The following is an 18,397-nucleotide window of genomic DNA, read 5'->3' as shown; positions in this document are numbered from 1 at the left end:
TCTGCTCTCTACTTTCTACTGATTAAAAGTTAGGATTCAGAGTCTGTGCCAGAGCAGTTCCAGTTCCTCCTCGCCTTCATTGTCTTCTCTCTGCTTTTTTAACTCTGTGCTTATCCCCTGCCTCTCCTCTATTGGTAACGTGTTCCTTCTCTTTTCAGGGCTGATTTTCTGTATCTGTCTTCTTCATTCCTTTCCTTTTTCTAGCAGCAGGACCACAGGCTAGAGCATGAAATGGAGGGGACCATGACTTTTTTCCATAAGGATCTGATTTTAGATGTATCTCTATTACAAGGAGTTCTTGACCTTCTCCGGGTCATGGACTCCTTTGGCAGTCTGGTGAAACCTACTGGTCCATTCTCAGAATAATGTTTTTCAGTGTATAAAATAAAAGACATAGGGTTACCAAAAAAACCCAATTATACTGAAAAACAATTACTCAGAAAATTTTTAAAAACACATTTACAGACTTCAAGCTAAGAATCTTTCCCTCTACTACTTTTCCCTCAGTTCAGAAACAGGGATGATTTCCTACTCTAAGACATTAATTTCTAGCAAGATGACAAATGAAAACATGTCACTGAATATTTCTGATGAAATATTAGCTACTCCTTAAGGACAAGGCACTTACTAGTGAATAACTTAATTTTAGGTAAACTCAAGACCTTTCTTTAAAAGTTGCGGGTTTTTTCATGGACCCTCCTGCATTTCTAGTTGCCAGAGGTAGGTTTAGGACAATCCCAAATCCAGTCATAGATGAAAATGTACGAGAAAGCAGAGGGCAGAAGAATGACTTCGTCAGAACCAGGAATAAGCAGCTAAGGCCAGGCTCAGGAATCTTGTGCCGAGGCCAGTCTCATCCACCCCTTGGGGTCATTCAAGTGAGTGAGCAGCAAGACGCCCACCGAAAATGCTCAAAGATTCTGAAACATTTAGGCAAAGATTTCTCTTAAAAGGACAGACCCATGCGGCCTTATGCAGTAATGGTCAGAAGGTTCTGGGGATCCTGCAATTCAAACAAGCTCAAGTTCTCAACATTAATCCTTCTTCTGCCCTCTAAGTTATTTAAAGACCATGTTCTTCAAGCATTTCCTGATTTCCCTGCCAGAGAAAGAGCCACCAGAGGATGTAAAGAAGGGCAAGGACAAACAGAATCCACTCCCTCCTCCCCTTAAAAAAAAACCTTCTATCATAAGGCAGCTCAAAAAAAATTAAGTCTCCTCCTTCTTGTTAACAAAAACCTTTTGGGCCAGTATTCCAAAAAGCACTAAACACTGCTTAAATTTTAAGTTTTGGTAATTCAATCCATTTTTTAATAATATCATCTAATTTTTTTAAAGATACAACCATTTAAGACAAATACTAATCCCTTACCTTTATGTAAGGTTTCAAAGTATTTCTTTCATATACAGTATTTTTATGGTGGGTAACTTTTCTCATGGTATACAACTTTTTTTTTTATTTTAAAGAGCTCTCACTTTAGGGTGTGGTTTATATTTGGCCCAAGGCAATAAGCTGTTACACTGCATCCTCATAAACCAACCTATGAGGTAAGTAGTGTAAGTATCATGATCCCAATTTTACAGATGAGAAAACTGAGTCCCAAAGAGGCTGAGTGGACTTGCTAAAAGATCCCACAGGTCATAAGTAGTTGTAGAGATGGACCTTAAACCCACTGCCCTGTATTCAACCTAGCACTCTCTCAACACACCAGGGTTTCCCAATACCAACCCTGCAGCAAATGGGGGCCAGTCAGACAAACCTGCACTACCAAAGGCCTCTAGTTCCTAAAATCTATCAACTTACACACACACACAACCTCAGTCTGTACATCCTTCTCCTTGAATTGTACTCAACCCCAACCACCCTGAGCCCAGAAAGCAGGCAGTTTACTAGTCCTTAGCACAGAGTGAGAGTAACAGTGATACAGCACAAACTTTTTCACAACACAAAATGTTTTGTATAGACAAACGGGGTGAACCAAAAGCCTTAGTTGGGAATTAAGGCACCTTTTAATTCTAATAACTATTAAGCTATTAGCTAATATATATAACTATTAACTACACATTCACACACACATACGCATCTACTCGTATGGACGCACACACACGCATAATCTCTAATATATATGCATATATACATGCATTAGAAACTAATATTTAGCCTATTTCTCCAGCAGCCAAATGAAAGAATAATAACAGGGTTAAGAACTAAACGTATCAGCTGTAAGAGTCAGACAGTCATCACAGCCAGTGATACATTTCATGCATAAGTCATTTTAAAAACCTGCTGATCAAAATGAACTAGTAAGTTACTACAACTCATCACAAACTTTCCACAGCATAAAAGCAATTTTGAGCAAATTACATCGAGCTTCTTGATCTGGTTTTCTAATAATTCCGATGTATTTTTTTTCTCTTCAAAAACCTTCCTAAGATCAACGAGTTTTGCTTCAAGGACCATCTTTTCCTCCACATTAAGTTCTCCTTGAAGTCTTGACATTCGTCTCTCTATTTGCTGAATATAAAAATCCTGTTTCAAACAGTAAAAATGAATAAATTAGCAAACAATTACAAGTAGGTGAGTCTGACGTACAGTGTTAAACATCTCCACTGGACACACACAGCTATATTGGATATACACACCCTAAGTCTGATGCAAGTGCCATGGACTCCCCTTCACATATGTGTGTGTCTGCCCATCTATCAAGTCTCTCTCTCTGTTCCTAAACACACACACACACACACACACACACACACACACACACACACACACACACCATCATCATCATCACCACCATCATCATCTCCCTCATATTATATCTGACACATTCTCCACCATCTTTCTCCTAGCTCCCAGTTGCGATCCCAAGGGTAGTCCATGTTCCCAGAACTAAACCTCCCTGAAAACTAGTATTCATGAGTTCCATCAATATATTACATGTCCCAAAGTATTCCATGCCTAAATTAATTTGGGAAATTCTGACTTCAGGGCTGGCAGTGAGGCCTTCCCAGGGGAGAGATGAATTGTTCTGAAATGCATATATATACATAAATTCTGAATCCCTAAATGGTTATAAGGTGAAAAGGACCCAAGAAACCCGACTTAAGGAATTAAGGAAAGGAATTATTCTTGGCTAAGTCACTGTGATGAGCCCTTCTTTCCTACCTCTTTCCATTCCCAGGCTTAGTTTCTAGCTCACTTAGAGCTCAGATGAAGCAGACGAGATACCTGTGATGGCTTGTTGCTCTCAAGAGCCTCCAAAGGTATAAATGCAAGCATGAAAGAGATTCATGGCTACTGTTACTACAAAGGAGGCATCACGGCATAATGGATAGAGAGGCAGCCTTGGACGTCAAAAGAACTGGGTCTACGTTCTGCCCTTGCAGTCTCTGAAATAGAGATCTTACTCTCTGACTAGATAAAGATGGAACTCCTGTCTCATCTTATGGGAAAAACCCAGTTCATGGGGAAGCAGGCTTCTTCAGAATTCTGTCCTAAGCTGAACTCCTGCCTCCAGCATCTGCTCCACTAATGCAGGGTTGACCTTCTGGGCCCTTGCTTCCCAACTGCTGTCTTCTCGAGGTAAAGAACTTTGCCTATTCTTGCCCTTACAAAAACTAAGTCTGCTGGTGTCTGTCAATGGTTACAGTTACACACACCTGGTTATACATGATCTCCTGTTGCTTCAGGGTTTCCAAATCGAGTTTGTATAAGCGGCGGTTGAGGCTTTTTATGGAGGAGTGGGTTCCCTCAATTTCAGATAGAACAGACTTCTCCTCTTCTGTTGCAATTTTCAACTTCTCCACACTCTTGAAAAGCACCTCCTTTATTCTACTCAAATGAGACTCCACATCCTGGGGATAAATATTATTAATTCACTAAAGAAGAACATCCTAGAATTCTTTATTTATAGAAGTTCAGAGTCTCCACAGATGGGCAATTCTTCAGGAACCCCTTTAACTGACTCACTGTGACTCAGTCCTACAAGCTGGCAAGATGGTCATGAGAAAGTCTACCATGCCTTCTCCATCCCAGTGAGGATGACTGTTTAAAATATCATCCTTGAGACAAATTCTTCATCTTGAATACAAAGGAGTATAGGATTTGGAGCTCAATTTCCTCATTTTTAAATGAGGCATGTTTACCAAATTTCCAGATGTCACAAAGCTGGAAAGGATGGCTAACTCTAGGTGACCGAGTTAGGAAGCAAAAAAATCTTGACAAATTAGAGCATTCAGCTGTATTTTAGTACAATGAAATTCAACAGAGTTGGTTTAAAAAAATAACTTCTCAGGGATAGGGAGGATGAAGTATGGCTAGAAAGCAGTTTGTATGAAAAAGATCTGGTGGTTTTAGTGTACTGCAAGCTGAAGAGGAATCATGAATGTGATACAGTAACCAAGAAGACTTTATTGTGTTAATTTTTTCATCTTCATTTTTTATTTTTATTTCTGTCTTTTAAAATAGTATTTGCTAAATGGGATGGCTCTCTGGGAAGGAGAAGGAAGGGCATATTGGGAGAAACTAAGGTAATATAAAAAAATCAATAAATACTTCTTTTAAAAAGGATGCTAGGCAAGAAAACTGTATAACAGGATTTCTTAGGAATCAGGAAAGGAGAAAATCTAGCCCACAGCTTGCCAGGGTGACTTGAGTAGGAAGTGCAGCCCTTTCTTTGAGAGAATAATGTAGGACAGAGAAAGGACCAGGGACAATCAGAGTGGAGAGCTAGGGAACATCACCAAGCCCAGGAGGACCAGGGAAGGGCTCTTTGTCAAATGATTCTTTCAAAACAAACATACATATTCTTGATGCCAGAGGAGTCTGCTCTCCATGGCAGTTTGTGGTAAGTTAAGTCACATGAGTTACTGTCAGGGGTATGCTGGTAAATGTTTAACAACTGGCTCTAAACAAAGATAAATGAATGCACAGAAAAACACTTGTATGTTTAATCAGTAATATTAACATTTTCTCCTTAAGTCTAAACAATCAACAGAACAATTAATTACACCAATTTCTATCATTTGTTGATTTCTGAGATGTAAGCTCTCCTCAGCTGGTTGGAGCTGGCTCATGCAAACCTCCATGGGGAAAAGACTCAAAGTCTCCAGTAGTACTATCACACAAAGAGTTAGCTCCTTTTTCAAACCTAGGAGGATGCCATTTTCTGACCTTGCTGAAGGCTCAAAAATGCCTTATTTCAGTTCCAACAAAGAGACAGATTGATGGGTGACGAGTCCATCAAAGACTATATGAGCAGAAGCACAGATATGCACAAAGCTTGTGCTAACACACTTGGCCCTTGCTGGATGCACATGTGGCTGAAAATGACGGCCAGGTTGGGTCCTGAGTCCTAGGCTGGGCTGAATCCTGGGCAGTGCCCACCTCAACAAGAAACCATTCGAGTGTAATTTTTCCCAAGCCCAACAAGGTGTGCTAAGTAGTCCCCTCCAAAGTCCTCTTTAGTCCTGTGGTTCTGATGCTCTTAGTCCCTGGGACCCCTTTTTTTTTAAATAAAGAGGAAAAATCTTCACTGAACTCTACCTTAACGATTTTCTCCTCCTCTTTTAGCATCTCTTTCATTCTGGCAGTTTTCTCTTCCACACTCATAGTTTTCTCCGTGACCTCGTTTAGCTTTCTGGTGAGTATCTCATTCTGTTCTCGAGTCTCATTTAACCTAAACACATCATTCAGAAAAGTATGATCAGAAAACTAAGAAGCAGATTGTTCAGAAGAGCCCAGCACAGGAAAGTCTGAGGGTATTTCCTCCGCTCTCTGAGATGGATTCCAATAGTATTCAGCCACATAATTTTTCTGTTGACTACTAACAGGCTGGGGAAAAAAGTTTATAAAGTTTTAAAATGATTTGGCATCTATCATTTAGAAGGTGTCAAAAAAAACCCATACCATTTTCCAGAAATCATCACAAAGTTCTATTTTTTCAAAAAGGTTTTTCTTACGTGTCAGTTTTTTTCTGAATTCTTTTCCTCAGACTCATCATCTCTCTCCGAGTGGCCTCCAGGTCACTTGACGTTCTAGTCACTGTGGCTTTGAGAGTGTCCAACTAAGGGTTAGGTATCAAAGGAAAGAGGCACTTTAATTTGAGAGTTTACATAGAAAGGTTTCCCACCATTTCTGAGAAGTTCCATTGCCCATTAAAGTTTATCCTCAGGTCTCCCAGAAGTACAATGTATTTTCTACTGCAACTGACAGATATAGAACATTTGGTCTTTATCACTGGCATGTTTGGCATAAAGTAATGTTTGCTATTTTATCAATAGAAAATTCATATGTATGTGACTATACTGAAGAAAAGTCCAAAATTTTGGTCCATTATCATTGCGATCACTCATACAACGTACACACTATATTTATTCTAAATTGTTCTAATTATACTTTCCAAATGGTTTCTATTTCATGCTAATTATGTATACGTATACATACACACACATATATATGTAATAAAGTCAATATTTAGAATATGTAATAACATACAAGGCAAACTCAAAATCTGGAAAAAGATCAGCTAATTATTAAATATTCTTATCACTGATTGTAACTTTTTTAATACTGTCTTTTGTACTTTTTTAAACCCTCACTAAAAATGTGAAAGGTTTATCCAAAATTGCGAGCTATGTAGAGTTTTTGGATGGTCTCTGAAAATACTGTGTAAAGATTACTTGTGAATAAGTAGGTACCTATTCATGAAACTCCCAACTGTGAAGTCCAGTTTGGTCTCTTGTGGCCCAAGCTACTTAGGCTGGTGGATTGGCTAGCCCTGCACTAGACAGAGGTGTTAGCTAGACTGAAGCGTCTAACACATTATGAGGCTTTGATTTCAGTAAGAAAGAAGGAATCACTAGCTAGGAAGCCCTCCTTTAATCAGGAGCTAGCTCTGCCTTTCAGGCCAAACCTCAGACCCCAGCTCACACACCCCATCTCTGAGTACCTCTTCCTGGAGCTGCAGTCGATTTTTTTCATAATTTTGATATTGCAATCGAAGTTTCAAAGCTTTTCGATCGGCAACTGTGATTTTCTTCTCATACTCTGCATTGTTTTCCGTTTCACTCTCCAAGAATTTGATCTTTTCCTTAACCATGCTTTCTTTAGCTCTTAACTCCTGTTTTGCCTTTGCTAATAACTGGCATAATAAAAATGCATAATTTTTAGTAAAGAGTACAAAAAGCAATCACACTTTCACATTTTCTTGCTGAGTTCAGTCACTTTGTCATCGCCCATGTCTATGCCTTTGCCCAAACCATGCTCCCAAACCCAGAATCCATCTTCTTCCCCACTCTGACTCTCAAGATTCTTTATTTACCTTCAAACTTAACACTCACATTACACCTCCAGGGAAGCCTTCCCTGATTTCCAAAGCTACAAATGTTCTCTCCCTTTTATTATCCCTAGGGCTCATAATGATCTCTCTGCACCCTCACCTCCTACCTCAGAGAACCCCAGGTTCTCAGAATGTGCGAGAATCCCAAAGCCCCTCCCATCCAAACTATACCTGATACAACAGTAAAAATGCGTTTGAAGCTGGTTGAACAGACAGAAAGAGGAATCCTTGACAGCTCACATCAGTCTCGAAAGAGCACATCCCCTTAAGGGGTCCAGGGATCTGACCCTGTCTTGTGTCTTTTTCTTAACCACAAAATCGCAGGATCTCAAGACTGGACATCAGTCAGCCAATAAACATTTATTGAGCACCCACCATGTGCCAGGCACTGTGCTCAGGTTCTCTTTGCATTGAGGTTAAGTATGTGTTTATACAACTTCTACCTGCTCCTACCTCTGCACCCCTGGGGCCAACCCTCTTCCACACAACAGTACTTTGAATATTTTGTGTCCCTGTCTTCCTCTGGGGCAAACATCCCCAGTTTCTCCATCCATTGCTCACATGGCATGGTCTGTACGTCACTCATCATTCCGGCAGCCCTCCTCTGATCATTTGGCAGCTTTCCAACATCCCTCCTCAAAGACATGGTCTCAGCAGTTAGAAATCTTGCAGAACCCTCACCTCCCTGCTCTGGAACATAATGTCTCTCATAATGGAGCTACACATCTTAATGCCAGATCACAAACTAGATTAAAGCTGAACTCAAGGTCCATTAAAATACTCAAATCTTCAGACAAAAAAATCTCTCTTACTGTGTGTCTGCAGCTTTGCCCTTCTCCCAAGCTACTGGAAAAATGTTAACCAGAATAGAGTTAAGTACATGCATGCTGGGGCCCTCCCTCAAAGTGATGACTGTGAGTTTGGCCAGGGAACAAGTCCTGAGACCTCCATAGTGTCCAGTTTACATTTCTATCTTTTCCATGATAATACCATGAGATTAAAAAAAAAAATAAATGCTTTGTTAAAATCTGTGTAAACCATAACCATCGCTTCCCTGATCAGTCTAATAACAATATCACAACAGAAACCGTGTCTGGCAGAATCTCATTTGACAGACCACAGAGCTGCCTCTGGGTGATCACAGCTTCCTTTTCCAAAGGTTTACAATCCATTCCTTTCATAATACATTCCAGAATTTTGCCAGAAAGCCGGGTTGAACTTTACTGGGTCATAGTTCACTCTCTTCACTTTTTTGAAAATTGGACACCATGTGCCATTTTCCAGACCTGTACCACCCATCCCATTGTCCATAATCTTTCAGAGACCACAGACAGTGGCTCAACAATAGCATCTGCCAATTCTTTCATGGTACCAGGCATGGAATTCATCTAGATTTAAAGACTTACACCCGTCAGTGGCAGCTGGGTGTTCCCCACTCCCTCACTCCTTATTTTGGGCCATTTTGATCCTTCCCATCCCAATCAAAAGATCACACTTGTTGGGAGACAAAGGACTGAGCCCCTCTGCCTCCTCACTCAGTCTGTGGGGATTCCGCTCTTCCCCTATTCCATCATCACTGCAGACTCGGAAGAGGCCATGGAGGACTGAGGGCCACGATGGTTGTTCTCTGTTTCCTGCACTGCCACAGGCAAAGAGTCATCCGAGATGGTCAGCTGACCTCCACACTGGGAGGACATGCTGGAGGAGCACTGTGTGGCAGCTATCCCCACACAGAAGTTAAAACAAAACAAAATAAAGTCATCCTGTGGTCCCTCACTTCCCTGCCCAGCTCTGGTCATTCGGAGCGTTAGTCTCCCTGATGCTCGTCTTACAGGGTTACCCTATGTTGTTACATTCACCTTCTGCTATGGCCTTCAAAAAGGCACTTTTTTAGAATCTGAGTTGGTTAGTGAATCCCCTATGCAACCACACTGTTCTCTTTGGAGAGCTCTCCCTTTTCCATCTCTCACCTCTCTGCTTTTGCCTAAGTGATGCCCCACTCCATGACTAGGATGTGCTTCCTCCTCCCCTGCACCTTTTACAATCCTCAGTTTCCTTCAAAGTTCAATTCAATCCCTACCTCTTCCCTGAGGCCTTTCCTGATGCCCTCCCCCACCCCCCACCAGTCAGCACCTTCTGGCCAAAAGTGATCTTGTTTTCATTTCACATACAAGTACTTCTATGTACCTGTTGTTTCTGCCCCCAGAACGTAAGCTCTCTTTTGTCTTTGTGCCTCCAGCGCCTGATACGTTGGCTGGCCCTAGGGAAGTGAACAAGCACTTACACAGCCCGATTAAGAGCTGGGCCCTGCACGGAACATTTAACCTCATCTGATCCTTTATTATTCCCATTTTACAGATGAGAAAACGGAGGCAGACAGAGGTTAAAGTGACTTGCTCAGGGTCATACAGCTAGGAAGTATCTGAGGCAGGATTTGAATCAGTGCTTCTCCAACAGACACTTAACATATTCTTGCTTATTGATCAATTTCTCTTTACAGAAATTGTTGGTCTTTGGGCTTTCAGAACTCCAACCTTACAAGCTTCACGGCCCTCCAGGGAAATTTCCTTTCTAGAATTTTAGTCCTTAGAACTTAGTGCATTTTCTAGACTTCTTGAATTCAAAAGAGCATGTATATCGCCACCCTTCATAGTGTTTGGCATATAGTAAGTACTTAATATAGCAAGCACTTGAGGTAGCTGGGTGGCTCTGTTGATGGAGCACTGGGTCTGGGGTCAGGGAGACCTAAATTCATATCTAGAGGGGAAAAGGGGGGAGGTGAGAGGGAAAAAGTGAAGCTTACTCTCATCACATTTGGCTTAAAAAGAGAATAACACGCACACTCAATTTGGTTTGAAAATCTGTCTTACACTACAGGAAAGTAGGGGAGAAGGGGACAAGTGGGGTGGGGGGGATGATAGAAGGGAGGGCAAATGGGAGAAAGGAGTAATCAGAAGTAAACACTTTTGGGGAGGGACAAGGTCAAAAGAGAGAACAGAAGAAATGAGGGGCAGGATAGGATGGAGGGAAATATAGTTAGTCTTTCACAACATGACTATGATGGAAGTCTTGCATAACTACAAATATACAGCCTATATTGAATGGCTTACCTTCTCGGTGAGGATGGGTGAGGAGGAAAGAAGGGAGAGAAGTTGGAGCTCAAAGTTTTAGGAATGAATGTTGAGAATTGTTTTTGCACACAACTGGGAAATAAGAAATACAGGTAATGGGGTATAGAAATCAATCTTGCCCTACAAGAAAAGAGAGAAGGTGGGGATAACGGAAGGGAGGGGTGTGATAGAAGAGAGGGCAGATTGGGGGAAGGGGTAATCAGAATGCATGGTGTTTTGGAGTGGGGGAGGGGAGAGATGGGGAGAAAATCTGGAACTCAAAATCTTTTGGAAATGAATGTTGAAAACTAAAAATAAATAAATTAATTAAAAATAATAATAATTTAGAGAAAAAACAGAATATCCCTTTAGATCCATATTACAGGCACGAGTCTCATCTCACCAGCTTTCAGAGTTCTAAGTGGGTGTATCACAGGCATCTTGAACGCCAAAGGTCAAAAGAAATTTGTTATCTTTTCCCAAAAACCCAACCCTCTTCCGAAATTCCCTATTGCTGCTGAGGGTGCCGCCCTTCCCCCGCCCTGAAATCTCCACGTCCTCCCTTCTTTACTCTGGATCGCCTGACGTGTCCAATCAGCCACATCTCCTTCTCTCTCCACAACTCTTCTCACCCAGACCCCTTTTCTCCATGGACACAGACACCACCCAAGTTTAGGTCCTCATCACCCTCACCTAGACAACTGCAGCAGGCTTTTGCTTGGTCTCCCTTCCTCGAGTCTCGCCCTCTCTACCCTCCAGTACATTTCAGGATCTCCCTCTTATCACTCCTCTGTGGGTCATTTAAAGTCCTTCACAATTTGGTTCCAGGCCTCATAATCACCCATTAATCCATCCATGGATTCTACCCTCCAGGCATGCGGCCCATCTGCTATTCCTCATCCACTGATGCTTTCTGTCTCACCTCCATGCCTTTGTACTAGATATCCTTCATGCCTAAAATGCCCTCCCTCTTTAGTGTCATCTCTTGGAATTCATGACTTCCTTCAAACTCAGTTCAACTGTCACACTGTCAGTAAAGCCTTTGCTGATCTGCCTCCTCTTCACACCTCAGCTGCAACTGCTCTCTCTCCTACACTGCATTTATTTTGTATATATTCTCTGTATACTTATCTATGTTCTCTCCTCCATTACAAAGTCAGTTCCTGGAAGACAGGCAGGGTTCTACTTTTGTCTTGCATCCCCAGCACTGGGCACAACACCCAAAAAAATGTGTCTTCTTGCATTAACCATCAGAAAGGGCACCTTCTCCCTTTTCCTTTCCCTCAGCCTGATCCCTGGGCAACCATTTGGGGATGCCACACGGGAAGAACCACATAGACTGCTCATACCACTTTGAGGAGCTGAGGAGTCATCTGCTTCCGCCACTCTGGGAAGATGGAGGAGCCCTGTCCCTACACCCTACAGACCCCCAGAACCAGTGCTCTAAGGATCCCTGGACCTCACCATTAAGTCCTTGGGATTTCTAGGCCTCTCCAATGACACTGAAGCTCAACTCTCTGAAATGTGCTGTCTTCCCCAACCAGCACATGCACTTGAACACAGGAACCATGTAGATTTTTCTACTTGTATCTCTAGCAGTGAACACAGTGCTCGTTACTTAACCCTGCTTTGTGCATTTGTGCACTGGCATCTGAAGGCGAGGTTTTGCAGCTGGCTCGTCTTGGATTTTATCTCCTGTCAGTGTCTAGGCATCCCTACTATTATTCTTCTACCTTCACTAGCCAAGGTACCTAAGGTACCTCCCAGCTACAGCTCCCTTTAAATTTGTAAGGTTTATTGGGCAAACTCATTGTTAGTGTACTTTATTCCTTGCTAGGAGTCTCATTCCTGTATCCCAGTATTGAACACCATCTTTTAAACCAGTTATTCACAAATCTTCCTCTTCTGAAGCACTTGCCTTCAATTGGCTGTAATGATGAAAACACTACCTATGTCCCTAAAGCTTTCAGCTTTTTGCCCAAGACTTCATAATTGCAAGCATTTAATATGCTCTGTCGATGTTTTCTGGCAACACCATCTGTGCCCATGTGAATCACCAGCAGTAAGTATTAGTCTTCTAGTCTGACAAGCCTTCAAAGGTTCACTGTCCAAATACTGGATGAATTCCACAAGAAGACAGAAGACCTCTCCATGGTTCTCTGTATGATGAATGGCCACCTTGGTACCATTCCCCAAAGAGTCACCAACCAACACTGCTCATATCTTCTCCCACTGACCTATAGTGGGTGATCCCTGCCTCCACCACCCTGCCCCTGAAGCAGCCCCTAAAGATCCATCTCACCTTTGCTGGAGCAGAAGCTGATAGTTTCTCCTCACAGGGGGCAGCTCCCTGCCCTTCTCCCCTCCCTATCTCTCATCTCCAAATGTTCTTTTGCCCATTATCCCCTGTGGGACCTTTTCCTGCCTGGCAGTTTCCTGACAACACAGCAGGATTCTCCTTAACCTCTTTAGATCACATGGAAGCCCTTTCACTTTTTAAAGGAACATCTGGGTTTCCCAGTTAACCTGGAGAGGGGGAAGGTGTTTCTTCAACTTGTCTTCCTCATCTCGGAGGGAGACCAGTATAGACTTGGAGAAGAGAGAACAATCAATTGGCCATGAACAAATATAAACACTTTCATCCTGCAAAATTTCCCTGGTTTTCCATACTTAATCGTTCTTTTAAAGAAAATAAAATAAATTAAAAACCAAGCTTTTTTCACTTCTGTAAAGTTTTCTTTTACCTAGTGTGTGCACGTCTCTAAGGATAGTCGTTTCACCTGGATCAATGACACACATCTTATGGACATATTCTATGGTACTTTTCATATGCAGTATCCAATTCAATGTTACTGCCACTGTAGGCCAGTTTTGTCCAACATAGCATAAGATTCCATTCCAAATTTCCTTAAAGCCAGATAGTTGTTGGCTAGGAGGCCAACTGTGTCTTTCTTTTAATCATCCTGATCACTTTCAAGGTCTCTCTGCAATCCAATTTATATTTTCCACTTTTCATTACTAACTGGACCCTAGAGTTGATGCATTCTATTCCAGCAACATTTGATCTCTTCTGTGGCCACCATATTTGTGCCTTTGGTGTGGCAGGACTTTTCACCACAAAGTTGCCACCTAGCTAACCGGGGAGCAGTCAAAGTGTCTCTTGTTCTTTGTAATGGCTCCCCTGTAGAGCTGCCATAATAAACTACTTGGGGGGATCTCCATCTCCAGTGTCATCACTCCCCATCTTCTTAAAGGTTTCTTCTGCTTTCACTTCTAATCTTTCAAGTAAATGTAAGCCTCTTAAGGGTAAAGACTATTTTGGTTTTTTGCCTTTATATGACAGAATCTAGCCCAGTATTTGGCCCAAAGGCCAGACTTTATAAATTCACTGAATTAAGCTAAAGTGAACAAAATAATTAAATCCACATAAAAAATAATTTTTAAAATAATCTTCTACAGTTTGAAGAAAATAAATCAAATACAAAAGAGACTAATAAAAACTAAGGACTAAGCAAGTGATTTACCAAAGCACAAATATCGATGTCTTTATCTCTTTTTTGCATCTGCTCTATTGTACCTTCCCACTGTTTGATGAGTTCTTGCCTTTCACTGTGAACCCTTCGAAAATCTTGTGCTGCTTTATCCAGTTCAATCTGCAAAATATTAGTACAAAAGCACGTTTCTAAGTTTTAATTCTCATTACAAACAGTACACTCAAGTCAATAACAAGTCAAGTCAACACACATTTATTAAGGGATAACTGTGTGCCTGGAACTGGGCTAAGCAGTAGAGCTACAAAGAAAGGCAAAGATGGGCTGTGCCCTCAAGAAGAGGAGCAAGAAAAGGAGGAAGAGGAAGAGAAGAAGGAAGAGGAGCAGCAACTGGATGTATCGAGCACTGTCAAGTTTCCATTGCCTCTCAAGTCCTTGACCAACATTCTCTCACGTTCTGCTCCCAGACGCCGTGGGAGCACACACTCCAACTGGGGAGCCGCAAGCAGCCGTACCAACCTGAGCAGACATGGTCTCAGTGAGCTCGTTGTCCAGCATCCTTCGTTTCTCATTGCACTCTACAGTTAGCCTCTCGACTTGTAGGACTAGAGCCTGCATACATAAAGAGCAAAGGTTAATCATTCACTGTCTAAAAGCAGTCAGATCCTGGGTCCCATGAAGTATCATCTAAGACATTTATTTATAATACAGAAAACTAAAAGATGGATGGATATTTTCACCCTAAATATATTTTCTCTAAATAAACTAATGATCAGTCTGACTGTACAAAGAAAGTGACTCAGGAAAATGATTTCCGCGTTAGTGATAATCCATTTCATTTTTGGTTATGTTATTTCGTGCTTACCATAAACTGAATCTTCTCATCCTTTTCTCAAGAAAAAGCATTAATGATCTAGAGGATGGAGTTTTCTCTGGTCTCCCAAATTTCTTATTCATGAATCAGATTTTCTTCCATATTTTCTACCATCTTCCCCTATGTCCACCGTTGCATGCAAGTCCCCAATAATCAGAGTATACACTGTCTTAATTTGGATGGACTTATCAGATTCATCATAGAATTTCTCTGCCTTCTAATATTCTGCAATGGTCATTCCCAGAATCACAGAATTTCTGGGTAGAAACGACCTCAGCAACCACCTAGTTCATCTACACTGAAAAAGAAAAGATTCCCATTTTGAGGGTGGCTAGGCGGCACAGTGGATAGAATGCCAGGCCCAGAGTTAGGAAGTTATCTTCCTGAGCTCAAACCTGGCCATAGACACATACTAGCTGTGTGACCTTAGACAAGTCACTTAACCCTCTTTGCCTCGGTTTTCCCACCTATAAAATGAGCTGGAGAAGGAAATGGCAAAGCACTCCAGTTATCTCCACCAAGAAAACCCCAAATAGGGTAACAAAGAGTTGGACATGACTGAAATAACTGAGGAATAAGCAACAAATTCTGAGATATCCAATAAATGGTTATGCGGCCTTTGCTCTAAGACCTCCAAAGAAGGGGAATCAACTACCTCTCAAGGCAGCCCATTCCATTCTCAGATAATTCTAATTGTTAGGAGGTTTGTCTAGACATTAAGACTAAAATCATCTCTTGGCAATTTCTATACATTGCTTATAGTTCTGCCTTCTGGGGCCAAGCAGAAAAGTCGAGTCCCTCTTCCACATGACAGAGTTTCAAGTATCTGAAGAAAGCTATCATTCCTCCCTCTCCCAAGTCTTATCTTCTCCATGCTAAACAACCCCAGCTCCTTCAATTCATGTCATGAATTCAAGGCCTTCTCCATCACAGTTACCTCCTTGGACCCTCTCTGGCTTATCAATGTCCAGTCCGCAATGTGGTGCTGAATGGTAAATGGACTTAGAAGTTCTTCTGTATTTCAGTGCAGGCCCTGCACGTAGGCTGCTGTGTCCCTCAGGTGAACTCGGATCTTGAAGACATGATAAATCCCACACAAACATGGAACATCTGCTGCCTTGAGAACCTAGCCAGTTCTCCAAGGACAAACATCATGTGCGTGCTCCACTGGGAGGTTTGGCTACCCTCTAGATGGACAACGTATGAGATAGCTAGCAGTTAGCCTCTTTGTTCACAGTCAGCCTTATTTGTTTGGAAGGGTTTATTAGGTCTCTGTTCCGAGGAGAACTCTGGAATCTTACCCATGGAGAGGACACTCTGCCTGGGACCCCTTGCTCCCAATCCAGACCCTGAAAGCTGTATCCCGGGATTCCCCAGCTGAGAAAATTCAGGAGCTGGTGCCTCCCTGGATTGGTGATGTTTTTCTATTTCTTCTTATAACTATATTAGTATTGCTATAATTATATTAGTATTAGGATTTATTAGTTATTGCTGCTGTTGCTCTAAACGGTCTGTGCATTTGCCTTTTCTGTAAATCAATAAAATATCCAGCTTCTTCTTCTCAAGTGTGTCTTACTGTAGGTGTGAATCCGAACCATAAATTTCCTTAATTGTACAGGTGCCAAATAACGAACACAACACTTCCGATGTTATCCGACCATGGCATGTAACAGCAGGTCTATCACCTCCTTAATCTTAGAAATGATGCCTTTCCTCTCTTAATGTAGCTCAAGACTGCATTAGTCTTTGGGGCTGCTATACCACCCTAATGACTCCTACCAAACTTGAAATCTACTAAAGTCCTCACTTTTTTCAGACTAACTACTGTCTAACCACACCTCTCCTATCTTATACTTGTGAACCCAATATCTGAAAGCCAAGCATAGGACATTCATTCATCTTAGCTTTCACCCCAAATTTCAACTTTCCAGATTTTTTGGAACCTTACTCTGTCCCTCAGTGTGTAACCTATCCTTCCTAGTGCTATGCTATCTGCAAGTCTGGTAAAGGATGCCACCAGTGCCCTTGTCCAAGTCATTGATCAAAGTGTTAAATGGCCCAGGGTGCTTATGTCACCACAGAAGCTGCATTACTTTCATGATGGTCATACTGGGATTATTTTCCATAATCACTGCAGTACAAGATGACCAATTATTTCATAAAATTATGTTTCTTGTTGCCTTTCTTTGCATCATAAAACCAACCTCACTGACCTCTTCATTTGCTTCTCTGAGGACAGTTTCAGTGCCTTCCTCTCGATCATCTGCAGTTTTTCTTTTCTTTGACTTTTTGTCTTCACTGCTAGCAAAAACTTCAAGACTGATCCCACTCACTTCTTCCAGTATTATGTTCACTGGACAAGATTCTCATACTTATGGGACCAACACTTAAATTAATGCTCATCAAAAAGCTAAAAACCATGCTATACACACTTGGTGTTCTCGGACCCCCTTCCCCACCTCCATCACCACCAAAGGCAGTGGTCAAAGTCAAGGTTTGAGGCCATTTTCAATTTTTTCTTATTTCAAGGGTTTTTATAGCCAAAGAATTCAGCTCCAAACAGCTAACGTACTGGAAATGAGTCTCTCTGTACTTATGTATTCAGGCTGGACCTTGGAAAACAAACCTAGTAATGATAGTTAAGTAAAAGGAATTATCCACACACAGTTTTTTTGGTTAGTCCCACTACCGTGCCCTTGATTTCCAATGGTATTAATTTCCATTTTGGAGATTTAAAAAAAAAAACGATTATCCTATCAGCTTCTTTGAGCAATTTTATTATATTTCCAACGAGCCTAGCTATACAATTAGGCTAACTTGGACAGTACTACTTCACTTAAAATTTTAAAATAATAAAATTGATAAAATCTGAAAAAACTGGTGGAGTTGTGATTTCAAAACAGGGATGTTGTATTTAAACTAACTATAAACAAACACTGTTAACATCTATCTGTAAATGTCCCAAATACAAATTTTCCTGTTTTCCTGAATATTTCCTATTGGATTTACCTAAATACTGATCACAGTCTCATTTTCTAACTACTACTAGAGAGAAGACATTAAAATGGTCTAAAAGTGACTTTTTACGCTTACCCTAATTTTGCTGTTATCTTGCTGGGTGTACTTCTGGAGGGCAAACGCGTCGCAGTCTTTATGAGCTGATTCCTCCAACCAAGCCTCCAGAGCCTGCTGATCCCAGTTCATCTGACACCTCAGACATTCCAGTTTTTGGGAGGTTTTGAATATGACATTCTAATTTCCAAAAAGGAAAAATGAAATGTGTATGTGTATATATATACATATACACACACACGCATGTATTTAAATCTCTATTATTAGATATTTATATAGATACCTATACAATTTATATATTTTGTTAGATATCTATATAATTTATGATGTATCATGTGTTATATATACAATACACATATATCACATAGAGACTACATGCACACGTGTCTATATTCATGTACACACAGATAAAACCTACAGATATCACTTATTATTTCGATGCGCCAAAATGTGACGACCTTGTTATGGGTGTTGCCTCCAGGCCACAGAAGAGGGTCTTCATATACTTTGC

General features: G+C 41.3%; 1 protein-coding gene across 1 annotated transcript in view; it reads right to left on the bottom strand.

The window, feature by feature from the left end:
• Nucleotides 1-18,397, bottom strand: part of CCDC39 (coiled-coil domain 39 molecular ruler complex subunit) — a 55,872-nt gene that overhangs the window by 28,659 nt on the left and 8,816 nt on the right. The window contains exons 4-11 of the mRNA XM_072618389.1: nt 17,908-18,066; nt 14,460-14,552; nt 13,974-14,102; nt 6,950-7,141; nt 5,961-6,064; nt 5,545-5,677; nt 3,660-3,854; nt 2,365-2,529 (exon numbers count right to left, since the gene is read on the bottom strand). Coding sequence (XP_072474490.1) covers nt 2,365-2,529; nt 3,660-3,854; nt 5,545-5,677; nt 5,961-6,064; nt 6,950-7,141; nt 13,974-14,102; nt 14,460-14,552; nt 17,908-18,066 — 1,170 coding nt within the window. The remainder of the gene's footprint in view (nt 1-2,364; nt 2,530-3,659; nt 3,855-5,544; nt 5,678-5,960; nt 6,065-6,949; nt 7,142-13,973; nt 14,103-14,459; nt 14,553-17,907; nt 18,067-18,397) is intronic.

This window comes from Notamacropus eugenii, chromosome 6 (assembly GCF_028372415.1).
Source record: "Notamacropus eugenii isolate mMacEug1 chromosome 6, mMacEug1.pri_v2, whole genome shotgun sequence".
Lineage (NCBI taxonomy): Eukaryota > Metazoa > Chordata > Mammalia > Diprotodontia > Macropodidae > Notamacropus > Notamacropus eugenii.
Note: the sequence above shows the minus strand (reverse complement) of the source record. Positions and strands in the feature narration are given on the sequence as shown.